General features: G+C 39.0%; 1 protein-coding gene across 1 annotated transcript in view; it reads right to left on the minus strand.

Moving 5' to 3' along the window:
- The window catches only part of LOC139717283 (transportin-3-like), a 48,053-nt gene that overhangs the window by 19,463 nt on the left and 14,682 nt on the right, over positions 1 to 13,908 (minus strand). The window contains 3 exon segments of the mRNA XM_071628775.1: positions 9,553 to 9,744; positions 11,735 to 11,874; positions 13,578 to 13,672. Of these exon segments, the coding sequence (XP_071484876.1) occupies positions 9,553 to 9,744; positions 11,735 to 11,874; positions 13,578 to 13,672 (427 nt within the window).

Consider the following 13,908-nt stretch of genomic DNA (forward strand, 5'->3'; position numbering starts at 1 on the left):
ATTTTAATTCCACAATTCCATCTGTTCTCCAAAATACTATGATCTTCACTTTGCTTCCAGGCTCAGATTAATGAAGCTATGTCGTGAGTGTTTATGTATTTCCACGGGTAACCATGGCATTTACATACAATTGTAGACTATGCACTTACATTTATTGTACAATAAGTGCATCCTTGGCTGTGAATGTGGGTCTCGCAGATAGCAACACTAATACCAACACCTAACTTGAAATAACAAACACGATAATTCCAAGAGGCTAGTGTTAGCCAATAGGAAAAAAAAAACACACATGTAAACCACCAACACAAAAACCCAGTAGTGATATTCAACACTGGGCCCAACACCACCGGAAATACATTACAGTTTTGAGGTCAATCTGCTAACAGCGACTGGTTTCAAGTTCAGTTTTATTGCCAGAGCTAGTGTTGAGAGAGCACTAACAGTACTGGTACTGAACTTGAAATCACGCATTGCCAGCTAGGAACCACACATAAAGCATTAATAATGTACAACATGTAGTGCACCAGGCATCCCCTTTTGGCTCTCAACTGGAGGGCTATATTAGTTTGGCAATGCACTGAATCACCTCAATGGGGATGCTAACCATATTTCCAAATAATGTGCCAACACCACTAGCTTGTCAACTGGCAGACAGAAGGTGACAACATATTGCCACTACCGTCAAACCTGTCTATAGCGGCCACATTGCACACAAATATCTCAGTTACCAGATATTTTGATGTTTCTAATTCTTATCTTTTGCACATGTTTTTCACAGACCTGTGTGAATACATTTTACTTTGAGCTTGTTTCAAATTTTTGAGAATGTTGCACAACATGTTGCTGGCATTTGAGGATGTTGCACAAGAATTTGAGCATGATGTAGCGACATGCTGCTAGTTTATAAACCAGCTAATACTATCATGATTTTGACTACCACCTACTCTCATGCCTACTCTATTTGTCAAAGGTATCCTGACTAAAAGATTTTTTTTTTTTATATAGAACCATCCAGAATGTTTAATTGTTTCATATAAAACTAACTGCAAAATTTGTGGCAGAATTGACTTTGGAAATAAATGTAGTACCAGGTAGTACTTATCACAAATATTGTAATCACCAATGCAAACATGCATATTAAAAGCTAGAGTACTTGGGTTAAAAACATATTCTCACAAGCTACCCTTGACCAATGACAAATCAACTTTTAATCTCTATACCTACAAACGTAATCACTGCATGTGTGAGTACATATCATGTTACTGTACATACACCAACTAGAAATGTCGCTATGGCGACTGATTCCTCCACCATAATGCATGATTCTCCCAATAGGTGTCTGGTACAATGTCTTCACAATGTGTGATGACAGTTTCACATACAAGCCTTGTAACTGGTAAAATATTAGAATGACAGGTTTGTCAGAAATATCTTCAATGTTCATTTTCCTTGAACTGGGTTTGCTACACATATAATTGTCTAAGAGGGCAGATACACATATTTGGGGAATTGAGGATTTTTACTTGACTTTTGACCGACCCTTTTATAAGTTTGGAAATGCATTGAGTAAATCTCAAGGTATGAAGAAAGAGTGTAATTACAGTACAAAATTGATTCTTTTTTTTTGTGCATTTAAACCTCGCCTTTGACCCTTAACCTTTGACCTTCTGGCTGGAAATTTCTTAGAGACCCCATTCTCCATGACCCCTAAGTTCCCTAGATAATCCCTGCCAGTCAGTACATGCGTATGTACCAAGTTCCATGAAAATACATTGAACCATTTGTGAGAAAAGTGAAATTGTAACATTTTCACCTAACCTTTGACCTTTTGACCTTTGACCTTATGACATGAAACTCTCTCTGGAGAATCTTTATGCAGTAGTACATGTCTGCACTAAGTTTCAAGAAAATACCTTCTGGAATTGCATAGATATGGGGGTAATAGCAACATTTTTAGCATTTGACTTTGACCTCTTGGCGATGTCACTGAAATCTCCTCAACTAATTGCCCCATCATACATCATCCTTGGACCAAGTTTGGTGAAAGCTGCTTCATCCAGTTTTGAGTTATCACATAAACAGATAAATTTTAGGATTTGACCTTGATCTTTGACCTTTGACCTCTGTCTGATTTCCCCAAAAAACTAATCAAGTAATTGTCTTTCATACATCATCCTCGGTCAAAGTTGGTGAAATTTACTCGATCCAGTCTTGAGTTATTGCGTAAACAAATACAATTTTATGATTTGACTTTGAACTTTAACCTTTGACCTTCAGCGGATTTCACCCAAAATCTAATCAAGTAATTGCCCCATCATACTTTATACTTGGACCAAGTTTGGTAAAATTCCAGTCGATATTACTCAAGTTATCGCGTAAACGAATGCGGACGGACGGACGGACGGACGGACGGACAACCCGAAAAAATAATGCCTCTGGCACCACTTCGTGACGGAGGCATAAAAAGAAAAAAGAAAAAGAAAAAGAAAACAAAAGAAAACAAAAAAACCCTCAAACTTTCTTGGTTATGTCATTCTCAAGTTTCAGTTACAATGTGCATCACTCTGGAAAATATCATCTAGACCAATGCGTGGGCAGACTTAGTGCTCTCAAACACGACAGCACAACAATATTTTTCATGAGCAAATGGCATTAGAAGAAGTGGTAGAATCAGTAATATAAATGGGCCAAACATGCTTCTGAGGGCATTCAGAATATCATACACCTCAAACAAGACATCAAAAGCTTATAGTGAACAAGCATGGGACAGATCCCCTTCAATCACTGAGGCTAAGAATATGTAATGAGGATGCACATTTCCATAAGCCCTTGACAGGTCTCTAGAGTTCCTGAGTTACCCACACTGAAATGGCATCCGCACTGGCTTACAGACAAATGCTGGCGCATCAAGCGTAATACCCCAATACCCTGCCATTTCGCAAACTTCACTCTTACCAGAACACAATGCTGATCACACAGTACACTGTACAAAGGTAACATGTCAGTGCTGAACTGACACAACAGATTACGTTCAAATCTGGATGTGGGAAATGCACGTCACTCCAACCTATTCTATTCACCTAGATCACGGTGACACATTCTCTGGAAAACTTCTGGGGTTCATGTTAGAAATATTAATACAAAGTTTGCAACAAAATAAAAGTCTAACACCATCTTGTGGTTAAATTAAAAAAAAAAAAAGTTTGCAAAACTTCAAGTAGCTTTTCATCTGCAGTAATTACTTGAAGTATCCGTTAAGATTACAATGGTACAGTGAGAAGTCAGAGATAATGAATTTGAAGAAGGAAGTGAATTACCTGTAATTTCATTCCTCCTTCAGAGCTTACTGCAAGACTCATCATTCTTACCTTGTTTTCATCAACAATATACTAGAAAGTGTGTGGGAACATACACAGACCCTGGAAGGATGAGCCTCAAACGAGCTGCAAGATACATATTGACTGCAGACTTAAAGGCAAACTGCAAATTTTGCACAGAGCCAGTATTCACAAAAGTAAAATGCATGTGACAGTTTCTGTCTAATATACACTATGCATTGATTGCCAGTAACCTATTAGCAAAAGCTTCATGGCACACATGTCTCTGGTTTTGGGGTACATGCCCATGTGGTTCTCATAATGTATGCCTGCAGAGCTGTCAATCTTTGCTCTCAAACGTACGATAACACAATTTAAGTGGGGTAACCAAAGAAATGTGAAATACAGTATCAACTAAACACGATCGCCGAAAGTACTACAGTCTCCGAGCACACCCGATCATAGTTGATATGTAATTGTATTGTTATAATTGATTCTCGATAATCTACATATTGGGCCACAGAAGCATCCAACAATCTTTCATGCTAAAAGGGGAATGCATGCAGCTTGTTGGAAAAAAACAAGGGCACAATCAATCAATCATCACATGATATTCTACCAACCCACAACTGAAGAGGAAGGGTGCTGCAGGAATAAAAGTTGTATGCATACAATCAAATAATTTTACACTCTGGACCTAAAAATAATCTAAAATAGCTTCATTATCGTGGAAAATCATGTCAGCCAGACAAATTTCTTGATAGACCTTTTTGATCGATGTACCATGGTAATGCAAGCAAATCTCAAATGGTGGAAGATGAATATTGAGCTCTTCTGAGAACTACATTTTGACTTTAACCAGGATATAACTGTACGTGGTATGTAATATCCAAACTGTAACCACCTCCTCAGGGGCCACACAAGCAATTTTCAAAGTACTATAATTCTTCACTTACAGTATATTGTATATTGTACAGCATACAGTATACATGTATAAGGATATCAGCTCAAAACTGTAGCAATTTCAGTGCCGGGCATTTGACTGTGATACACTGTATCTCAGCTTCTCACGCTATCACTTGTGCCATACAAACACATGGTCCTTTATTACCTCTGCCAAGGGAGGAGGTTATGTTTTCTTCAGAATTTGTTTGTTTGTCCATGTGCAAAATAACTCAAAAAGTTATGAATGGATTTGGATGAAACTTATTTTACTTACAGAAAATGTTGGGAATGACACAAGACACAGATGATTAAATTTTGGTAGTGATCCTGCAATTTTTTAGAATTTTGTGAAGGATCTCCGATATTTTGGCTGGAAGGGCCAAGAACTTGAGAGTTCAAGCAGTGCATTTTCTTAGGTGTTCATACACCCATGAAGTGCATGCTCTAGTTTGTGCTAAGGTGAGGTGCGCCACGCAGCTGGAAGTTGATGACATAACAAAAGGGAAATTGGGCAACTTTCAGCACGCATACACTGTATATGAGTGGAAATCACTGATCTGTGTGGAAGAACAAAATCAGTGGTGGAAATGTACTGCTTTGCAGAGGTCTGCGCTCTCAGGGTGCTTCTCTGTAGTTTACACTGTGATAAAGCTTACTAATCTTGGCCACTGACCAAAGATTGTCCCTTGAGTCTTTTTGCAATGGAAACATTTTTTTTTTTTCCCAGGATACATTCATCTCTTACAGTGACAATAAAATTATTGTTGGACACATGTACATAATGAAACTAAAGGTCAGAAATGGCATTTTGACCTTCAAGGTGAATTCTAGATGTCCTTTGACTTTAACCTGTGACCCCTCATTCCCATCATTTTAGGCAACTTAGTATTTCATTTGTTTCTTATCTTCTTTGAATATAAATAATGTCACCACTGGACATTACTCACCACAAGTAGGCTGGAAAAGGACAATACATGTATGTGCATACCTACGTACTACCATCATCATGATCAAGCCAATAATTGCCTTTTTTTCTACCATGTTTACTGACTATAAACACTGGACTATTACCACTGAGCATTCCTGGCTGAAGTTATGGATGGAAATCACTTTTTGTTGTTTCTTTTTAGCAGCAAAGAAATTTGTTATATAGTTCAACACTAGCACGTTCAAAGTAGAAACTGTCAACTATTTTTATCACCCTGTGTATCTTATGTTAGTGTTGTTGTTACCCTGCCAGTAAAACTAGAAATGTCGCTATGGCGACTGGTATGCCTCCGCCATAATGCATGATTCTCCTGATACAAATGTAGGTCTATAGTACATGTGGACAATGTGTGAGATCATTTTCACTAGATTGGCAAAATATCAAAATGACAAGTTTGTCACAAATGTCTTGAATGTTCACCTTCCTTGAACTAGGTTTAATTGGATGAATAGGAGAGCATGTATTTGGGGATTTAAGGACTTTAACTTGACTTTAACCCATTCATAAGTTTATGCATTGAGCAATTTTCAAGGTATGGAGAAAAAGTGCAATTTCTGTATTGAAAAGTACATTGTTACCATTTCCATCTGGCCTTTGACCCTAAAATTCATAGGATAATCACTGTCAGGCGGAACATGCATAAATATGTACTGTAAAAGTGGTTTCTTTTGCGTACAGATACTTTCGCGATCATTGGTGCCGACTTTTTCGCGTGTGTTTAAATTCGCAATCGGCAAAATCTGTGAATTCACAGTCGGCAAAAACTGTTTTATTTTGCACATGAAAACCCAAACTATAATCCAATTATTCTTTTATTAATTAAACAGATATTAGAATTAAAGGCAGGCTTACCCGAAATCCCGTCTCTCGAGTACTTTATAACATGCTTGTACCTACATTGCGCGGTATCGCTGTGTGTGTTGACCATCAATACACTCAATGCGCGGAATCGTGTGTGCATACGTACGCAATAGCGTTGCAACAAGCGGCGAGTTCAAAACATTTTCACGTGATGTTGAATTCGCGGTTCAACCTCAAAGCGCGAAAAGCGCAAAAATAAAACCACCGCGAAAGAAACCACTTTTACAGTAGTAAGTTTCAAGATAACTTGAGCCACTTGAGAGATATGGAGGAAAAAATTAATTCAGCACATTCCCTTGACCTTTGACCTTTGAGGCAAAAAAAAAGAAAAAAAAAAAAAGAAGAAAGTTTCCAGAGAATCTCTATTAGGTTACACATGCATATACCAAGTGTAAAAAAAACAATTCTGCTGGCATTGCATAAATATGAGGGAAATAGTAAAAGTGTTGCCCTTGACCTTTGACCCCTGACCTTTGACCCCATGAACCCTAAATTCTCTATATAATCACTGCCAGTCAGTACATGTACAGTTAAACCTGCCTTAGCGGCCACCTGTCTATAGCGACCACCTGCCGACAGCGGCCACTGAAAAATCCCCCCCCCCCCCCAAGAGACCCTGTTAAAGACCCTGTGTATAGTGGCCACCTCTCTAACGCGGCCAGCAGCCACAAATTTTGTTTCCCGTGGTAGACTTGAACCTGTCTATAGTGGCCAAAAACCCAATGGAGCCGTAGCCGAGCTGATAATTCAGCGTGTTGTTCTGCTTTGTAGCCATGCGGGCAACGTTCAGTGATCACCATCGCTGCATTCATCCTTCATTCAGTCATAATAATTCACTAGTGTTAAGTTTTCTTCACGACAATACACATACTATAGGTCTACTGTGCAACAATTTCACATACACCGGCATGGTTAAATGCATGAAACACATGGTGGGTGTGCATATGTACACACATACCTGGGGGGTGTTTCATAAAGCTTTTCGTAAAGTTACGAACAACTTACGAGCGACTGGTGATCAGTTCTGATGTGCTATACTTATCAGAATGTCCATAATTCAGCACAAGAACTGATCACCAGTCGCTCGTAAGTCGCTCATAACTTTACGAACAGCTTCATGAAACACTCCCCTGTTTATGTAAAGATACGATGATACATGTACCTGTAAGCAATGCACACAAAGTTGGATTACCTGTCTATAGCGGCCACCTGTCTGTAACGGCCACTTTTTCCGTCTCCCTTGGGTGGCCGCTATGGACAGGTTTGACTGTATACAGTATACTATGTTCCATGAAGATACCTTGAACAATTTCCAAGGTACAGAGAAAAAAGTGAAATTTTAATATTTTTACTTGACCTTTTGACCTCATGACCCCAAACTTTCACCAGAGAATCTTAATTGGGTAATACATGTATACACTAAGTTTCAAGAAAATATTTTCAGGCATTGCATACAGTAGATATGGTGGAAATAGTGAAATTTTATGTATTTGACCTCGACCTTTTGACCTTTGACCTTGAGCATGTGCACCCAAAAGTGGATAGGCACAACTTCACCCCCTAACACACATACATGCCAAGTTTCATAAGGATATCTCAAAAGGTTTTTTAGTTACGCTGTCCACAAAATTCATTACGGACAGACGGAAGGACGGACGGACAACCTGAAAACATAATGCCTCCGGCACCACTTCGTGGCAGAGGCATAATAAAAAACAAACAGAACAAAACAAAAACATGAGTGAGAAGATAAGTAACAATTTTAGCCTCTGAGCACCATTTGAACATGACAATCTCCTTCCAGTGCCAAATTGGGACACCACTATCATGAACATCTTGTATTCTTATCTCTCGGAGTGCCTACCTACGTACTTGTACATCTGATATTATCTGGTTGCACTGGGTACTTCTGGTTTTAGAAAAGATCTTGGACTAAGATACACTTTATGCCTTTTTGCCCTGCTCCCTAGGCCCAATGAATCATTCAAAGATAACTTTGTATCTCCTCTTCCAAAGAATGAATACTCCAAGATTTGGTGAGACTGTAATTTTGCATATTAAGGGAGAAAATGGAAAATATTAGGTTTAATCCCTGGATTCTACCCTACCCTGTTACTCTTCAAGGTGCCTACTCTGGTCACCACTGCCACTGGTATGAACAACTTTGTGTGTTCCTTGTCTCCTAAAAGCATCTACTACCAGTTCTTCTTCTGGATCTGGAATAGATAATCTTTGAAATTTAAACACTTTTCTAGGGCCTTTTCTTTTGCCCGTCCCTCAAGCCCCATTTGAGGCCACCTAATCCATTTTCCCCCCTGGAAAAAAAAAAAAAATCAGCTCCCTCTAGAATTATTCCTGCAAAGTTTGGTGAAAGTTTAGTTATGCATACAAAGGAGACAATACAAATTTAATTTCATTCCTCATGTCCCGCTCCCAACCTGTTACCCCTATAGGTGCATACTTGACACAATTAGCCTCACTTTCATGACCGGTTTTTGTTTTATCACTTTTTTCTTTGCAATGTACAGGGGGGAGAGGGAACTTTTGTCTTTCAAATCAATGCAGCAAAAACACAATGTGATGATGAGAATCTCTTGACAGTTTATGAAACATCTCACACCACAGCAACATGTATTTTTGTTGTATAATCATTAAATAATTTTCAAATCTCCAAAACACACTGAAGGCCTCACCACTTTCATGCACTCACCACTCTGCACATACAATCCACTTCGCATCCCTCCCCCCCCCCCCCCCCCCCATTCCCATGTTCCCATCCCACTACTCACCCTGGATAAACATTATCTACATTTGTCAACTGGGCTGTTTCCGTTCTCAAGCGTATGCTTACAAGATACAGCTTTTTCTGCAATTGTTCCCCTTAGATTGTACCTTTAAATTATTTTTCTTTATTATTAATGTACCTTGTAATTTGTATCAAACAATCATCAGTATTTTGTAGTCATCAAGTTTATCAATTATTCTTCAAAAATCCTATGATTTGTACAAAAGAAAAATGTATTTGTAGATCACATTTGTCATGAAATTGCAGAAATAAATAAATATCAAATATCAAATCAAAATGTAACAGTATGCAGACATTGCCTTTTCAAAAGCGCAATACTTGTCAAACCCACGGGAGTTTTATTTCCTCAAGAGATTATATTTTCTTGAAACACACAGCACCAAGGGACTATCAAGTGTTATATCTCAACGATAGACAAGGCAATATTTGTTATATTCGATTGTCTTCATAAATACACATCATTTCATTCTAGCTCAATTATCGGCAGCCACTCCAATTCTAGACATGAATTACCTGACATGACCATAGGCAATATGACAATGTTGACCCTCACTGTATTAGTCAAGTCATCACATCATTACTAATCACTGATCAGTATAGATTTCAGATCATTTAATATCAACATTCAGACTTACCCTTGATGATCCCTATTGCAGCTTCCCCGGACAAGTTAAAGGCATCCACAGCCTGGGCAATGTTTAGCAAGCACTCCAGATGCCCCTGCAGGTGCTCCCGACACTCTGAGCATATGTTTTGTATTGCCTGGGCAGAGACAGAGGCCAGGTCTGCATCCCGAAGTCCAGCCATGAGAAAAGTCAGGATGGGGTCTGCACAGACAGAAAAAACGAAACAAGATTTGCATTTGAAAACAAAACAAAATGGATCATAATACAAACTCTGGCAATGTGTGCAACAGTCTTTCTTTATAACTTTGTATGTATTACATTTTTATATATGTGACCCGCCACGACAAAAGGTTCTGAGAGTCGCCGGCGGCTGAGCTCAGAAAATCGAGTTTGAAGTCAGATCATCAAACTGGGTTTAAAGCTAGCGACTTTCTGCTTGGGCATAATTTTGTGGTCTAATGTTTCATCTACCATGTGTTGAAATTTCTCAGGGAAATGATCAAAGGAAAGGCAAGAAATTAGTGTTTTTCTGGGCTATGATTTTCTAACTTTTAATGGAACAGAAATGCGTCTGAAAATTTGGATTTAGACTGCAGGGAGACTCCGCCCTTAGCAATGAGGGAGCGATCTTCTTTGCCAGTGCGTGGCATCCTGGTTACTGAGTGGTCGTGCATAGACTGCTGGCGCTGTGCTTGAATGAACATCACAGAGGCTGCAATGAGCAAATCTGCTATTGTCCCCTTGATCATGATTGCGCTATTCACCTGGCATTTGCAGATATGTAACTTTTGTTTGCAAATGTCCCAAACAGAGAGAATGAACTCTTTGCATTATGATGTATGTGCATGTTACATGCATTCTTCACCTGGCAATTTCTAGTATGCTTTTGGTATTCTTTTGGAGCACATCGGAAAGTGACCCACTACTTTTGGCTTGGTTCTCTTCCGTACGGTACACTTTAGGGGCCTTTCAGCACTCCTCTTGTACGGTACGGTTTGCTTCGCTTTGGGAGAGCGCTGAAACGCACCCGCTATTCTTTTTGTACTCATCTGGTGATGTGTTGAATTTCTCCGTAAATCTGTTTCCTTCAGAGGTTGATGGCAATATGAAGCAGACCATAATTCTATGAAAGGGGCTAGATATTATGCTGTTCCCTTAGAATCTGCCTCTCGCTTCATTCCAGCCTCTGCTGATTCATTCTACTGTAAAAGTTGATATTTTGGCGCGAGTAATTTATTGTGCTTTGCCGGGTAAGATGAATTTCACTTTTTTAATTTCGCTGAATCAAGACATTTACTACAGGATCTTCATTTACTGTATATCACTCAGGTGTGAAACATTTTATTCTACGGGAAAAGGAAATGCACCTCCCATGCAGGCATGATATCTGTCATCAACACATCCATCAGGGAACCAAACTGAGGGCTTCACATGTTGGAAACAGACATAGTGCCCACTTGTTTGGTTTGCTGTTGTTGTTTTTTGTGTGTGTCCACTGAATTCTTGAGGGAAAGGGGGGGGGGGGGGGGGGGGGGGGGGGTAGGAGAGGGGAGTCTGTGATGGATGATTCATATGTGACTGCCCGGCTCAAAACCAACCAAAAGTCACAGATTAGGATTCTCTGTAATGGAACAAAATGGTCATTTGGGTTGACTGACTCAAATTTTTAAAGTTCGGCTCACCTGGGAGAGTCATTTTTTCTCTCCCTCATGTCAAAATGGGGCAGCTTCAAACAAAATAAAAAATGGATACTAGCAGTATTTTCTTGAACATATTTTTTTTTTTCAGAAAAGGTGCTGCTCTCACTGTGATTTCATGGATACTTCTGCACAGCATGCATGAGTAACCCTTATCTTTAACCTGTTGAGGACAGGCTGATTTTACCACAACACTCATTTCCCATAGACACAAGCCCGAGTATACAAGGAACTCGTCCTCAACGGGTTAATACTCTTTCCTCCCTTTCTATAAAACTGCACCTCCTAACTCTCTCTCTCTCTGTTATTTCAATTACTTTTCGAATGGGCTAGGATGGCCAAATTGTAACAAGTTACATATAAATTCAAAGCATAGAGCTTACTCTTTTAAAGTACAATGTACGTATGTAGAAAAGTGAAAATTCATTTTGGCCTTATCTTTTCTGGATTTTGAGCCACGCAGTCACATATTTGACTGCATGGAGGCAACTCACCCAAGTACTCGGCATGTTTCTCAATCCACTCGGCGAGTTCTCCCAACATCCTGGTGCTGGTGTATCTCACGGCTTTGTGCGTGTCCTCTGGCAGGTTGATGATGGCTTGCATCACCTGGGGAACCACCCTGCTTTCATCCCTGGAATCAGAGGATAGTTTAGGAAGGTTTATTGCCACTTGGTCTAATATCAGCTGGTCTACTTCCCAGTTTGTCTAACACCACTACGGCCAAACTTGTTTGATCTACAATCAATTCTGTCTAATGCCCATTTGGTCTAATCCTCAGCAGTTTGGCTAATTATCATTTCGTCTAATGACCAGATGGTCTAATTGCAATTTGAATCCTTGGATTCTTTTTTTCCATTTTGTCTAATAAACTGTGGGTATTAGACAAATTGGGCATAGCCCATCTGGAAGTAGACCAACTGGCAAGAGGCTAAGTGACAATTGGACTATAAAATGGTCATTAGATGAACCAGTCGGAGACAAAACAGGATTAGAACATGTGGGTTGAGACAAAATGGCTATTACACGAAGTTGGAGTAAACCAAATGATAGATCACCATTTAGGAACACAACATTAAACATTATAAGAAGATGTCACATCTATCCTTTTCAACACTTGATTCATGTACCCATCATTCTTCTCAATATGAAATTTTATAAACACAACTCAGGCGCGCATATGTACTAGTATTGAATAAACTGGCCCATTAAGACACACCTAGCCCTCTTTATTATTAAAAGAATAATCAAGAGTCACACAGTACATTAAGTTCTGTAAAGTTTACAAATCTGAACCAGTCTTGTGACTGTACATCAGAAACGTTACTTATTATATTAACTGCATAAAATCTAAATGAGAAATGCATCAACTCTCAGTGCAGTGTACTGAAATACAATGTACGTATAAGGCACATGGACATAACAAAATGATTGGAAGAGTTTGTCCTTGCACTTTGTGGACTATTCCATGCACAGGTATGTTCACATAAGAAGAACACTGCATAAATGACTGTACACATGTATTACAATCATTTAAATGGCTCTCACTTATTATAACCAACACAATCTAATTTTTGTTGGCTCTACAGAGCATCACAATGTACAATGTAATTGGTTTTCCCCTCTACCCTTTGACTGTTATCTTAATGCAAGCTAGATTTTTATTCAAGGGATACTTTGTCTCCATGGGGTGACATGGTTCTTTCAGCTGATAATTCTAACCTTGATTTGTACCAGGGATGAGCTGAGCTTATTGTTCACCGCTACACAGGTGCTACGCAATCACATATTTACTTTATATTCATGCCACAATGTCCATCAAGATTAAGCATGTACTCGGCACTTGAGGACATAGTATGATTAATCATTAGTGTTAAAAAGTTATTCTGAATATTTGATTGTATGAAAGCATAAATAATGTATTGAACCCACATGTATTGATTTTGAATTTGATTTGTAAGAGTTAGAAAGCACTGCTCTAAACATTTTTTTTTTCCAAATTCATCCATTTGTGTGCAGCTGCCTTTATTTATTGTAAGAATCTCACTTTATCAGGATCCAAACTATTGCTAGCCAGGTGACTAAGTGCCAAGAGCTGACATTGAAATTCATACACTAGCATCTCACAACTCTTTTTGTGATCTTTTCACGCTAAAAATTCTCTTCTACTTAACAGATATGACTTTTTATCCAACATCTTTTTTTATTTTTTGAGATCAAACCACAAATTCAATTTTGGGCATCCTCCATTAAGCCAAGGTTCTATCCCAGTGAGACACACAAACACATACAATTTACTTCACTTTACCACTGCATACAGTGACATCTGACACTTACGGAAGTACATTCTTAGCAACAGAGCTCATGATGAAGAGAGCTGCTTCCGTGACTTCCCATGATGCACCTTGCTGACTGGCGAGATTATGGAACATCTGTGTGCAAGGAAGATGGCATGAAAATTTGATGCCACAGACACAAGATATTTTGCAATGTCAATGAATATTCACAGTGCAGATGCTACTGCACTACAACCAAACAAACAAAAAAAAAACTACAAAATAAACACAAATAACTTGGGCGATCAGACATTATGTTTATGAATGCTGCGACTCACGGAATCATAGAAAACTACAAATGTCGCTACGGCGACTGGTATGCCTCCGCCATA

Source organism: Diadema antillarum, unplaced genomic scaffold (assembly GCF_040938485.1).
Source record: "Diadema antillarum isolate AM-2024a unplaced genomic scaffold, OU_Dant_1.0 scf00000074, whole genome shotgun sequence".
Classification (NCBI taxonomy): Eukaryota; Metazoa; Echinodermata; class Echinoidea; order Diadematoida; family Diadematidae; genus Diadema; species Diadema antillarum.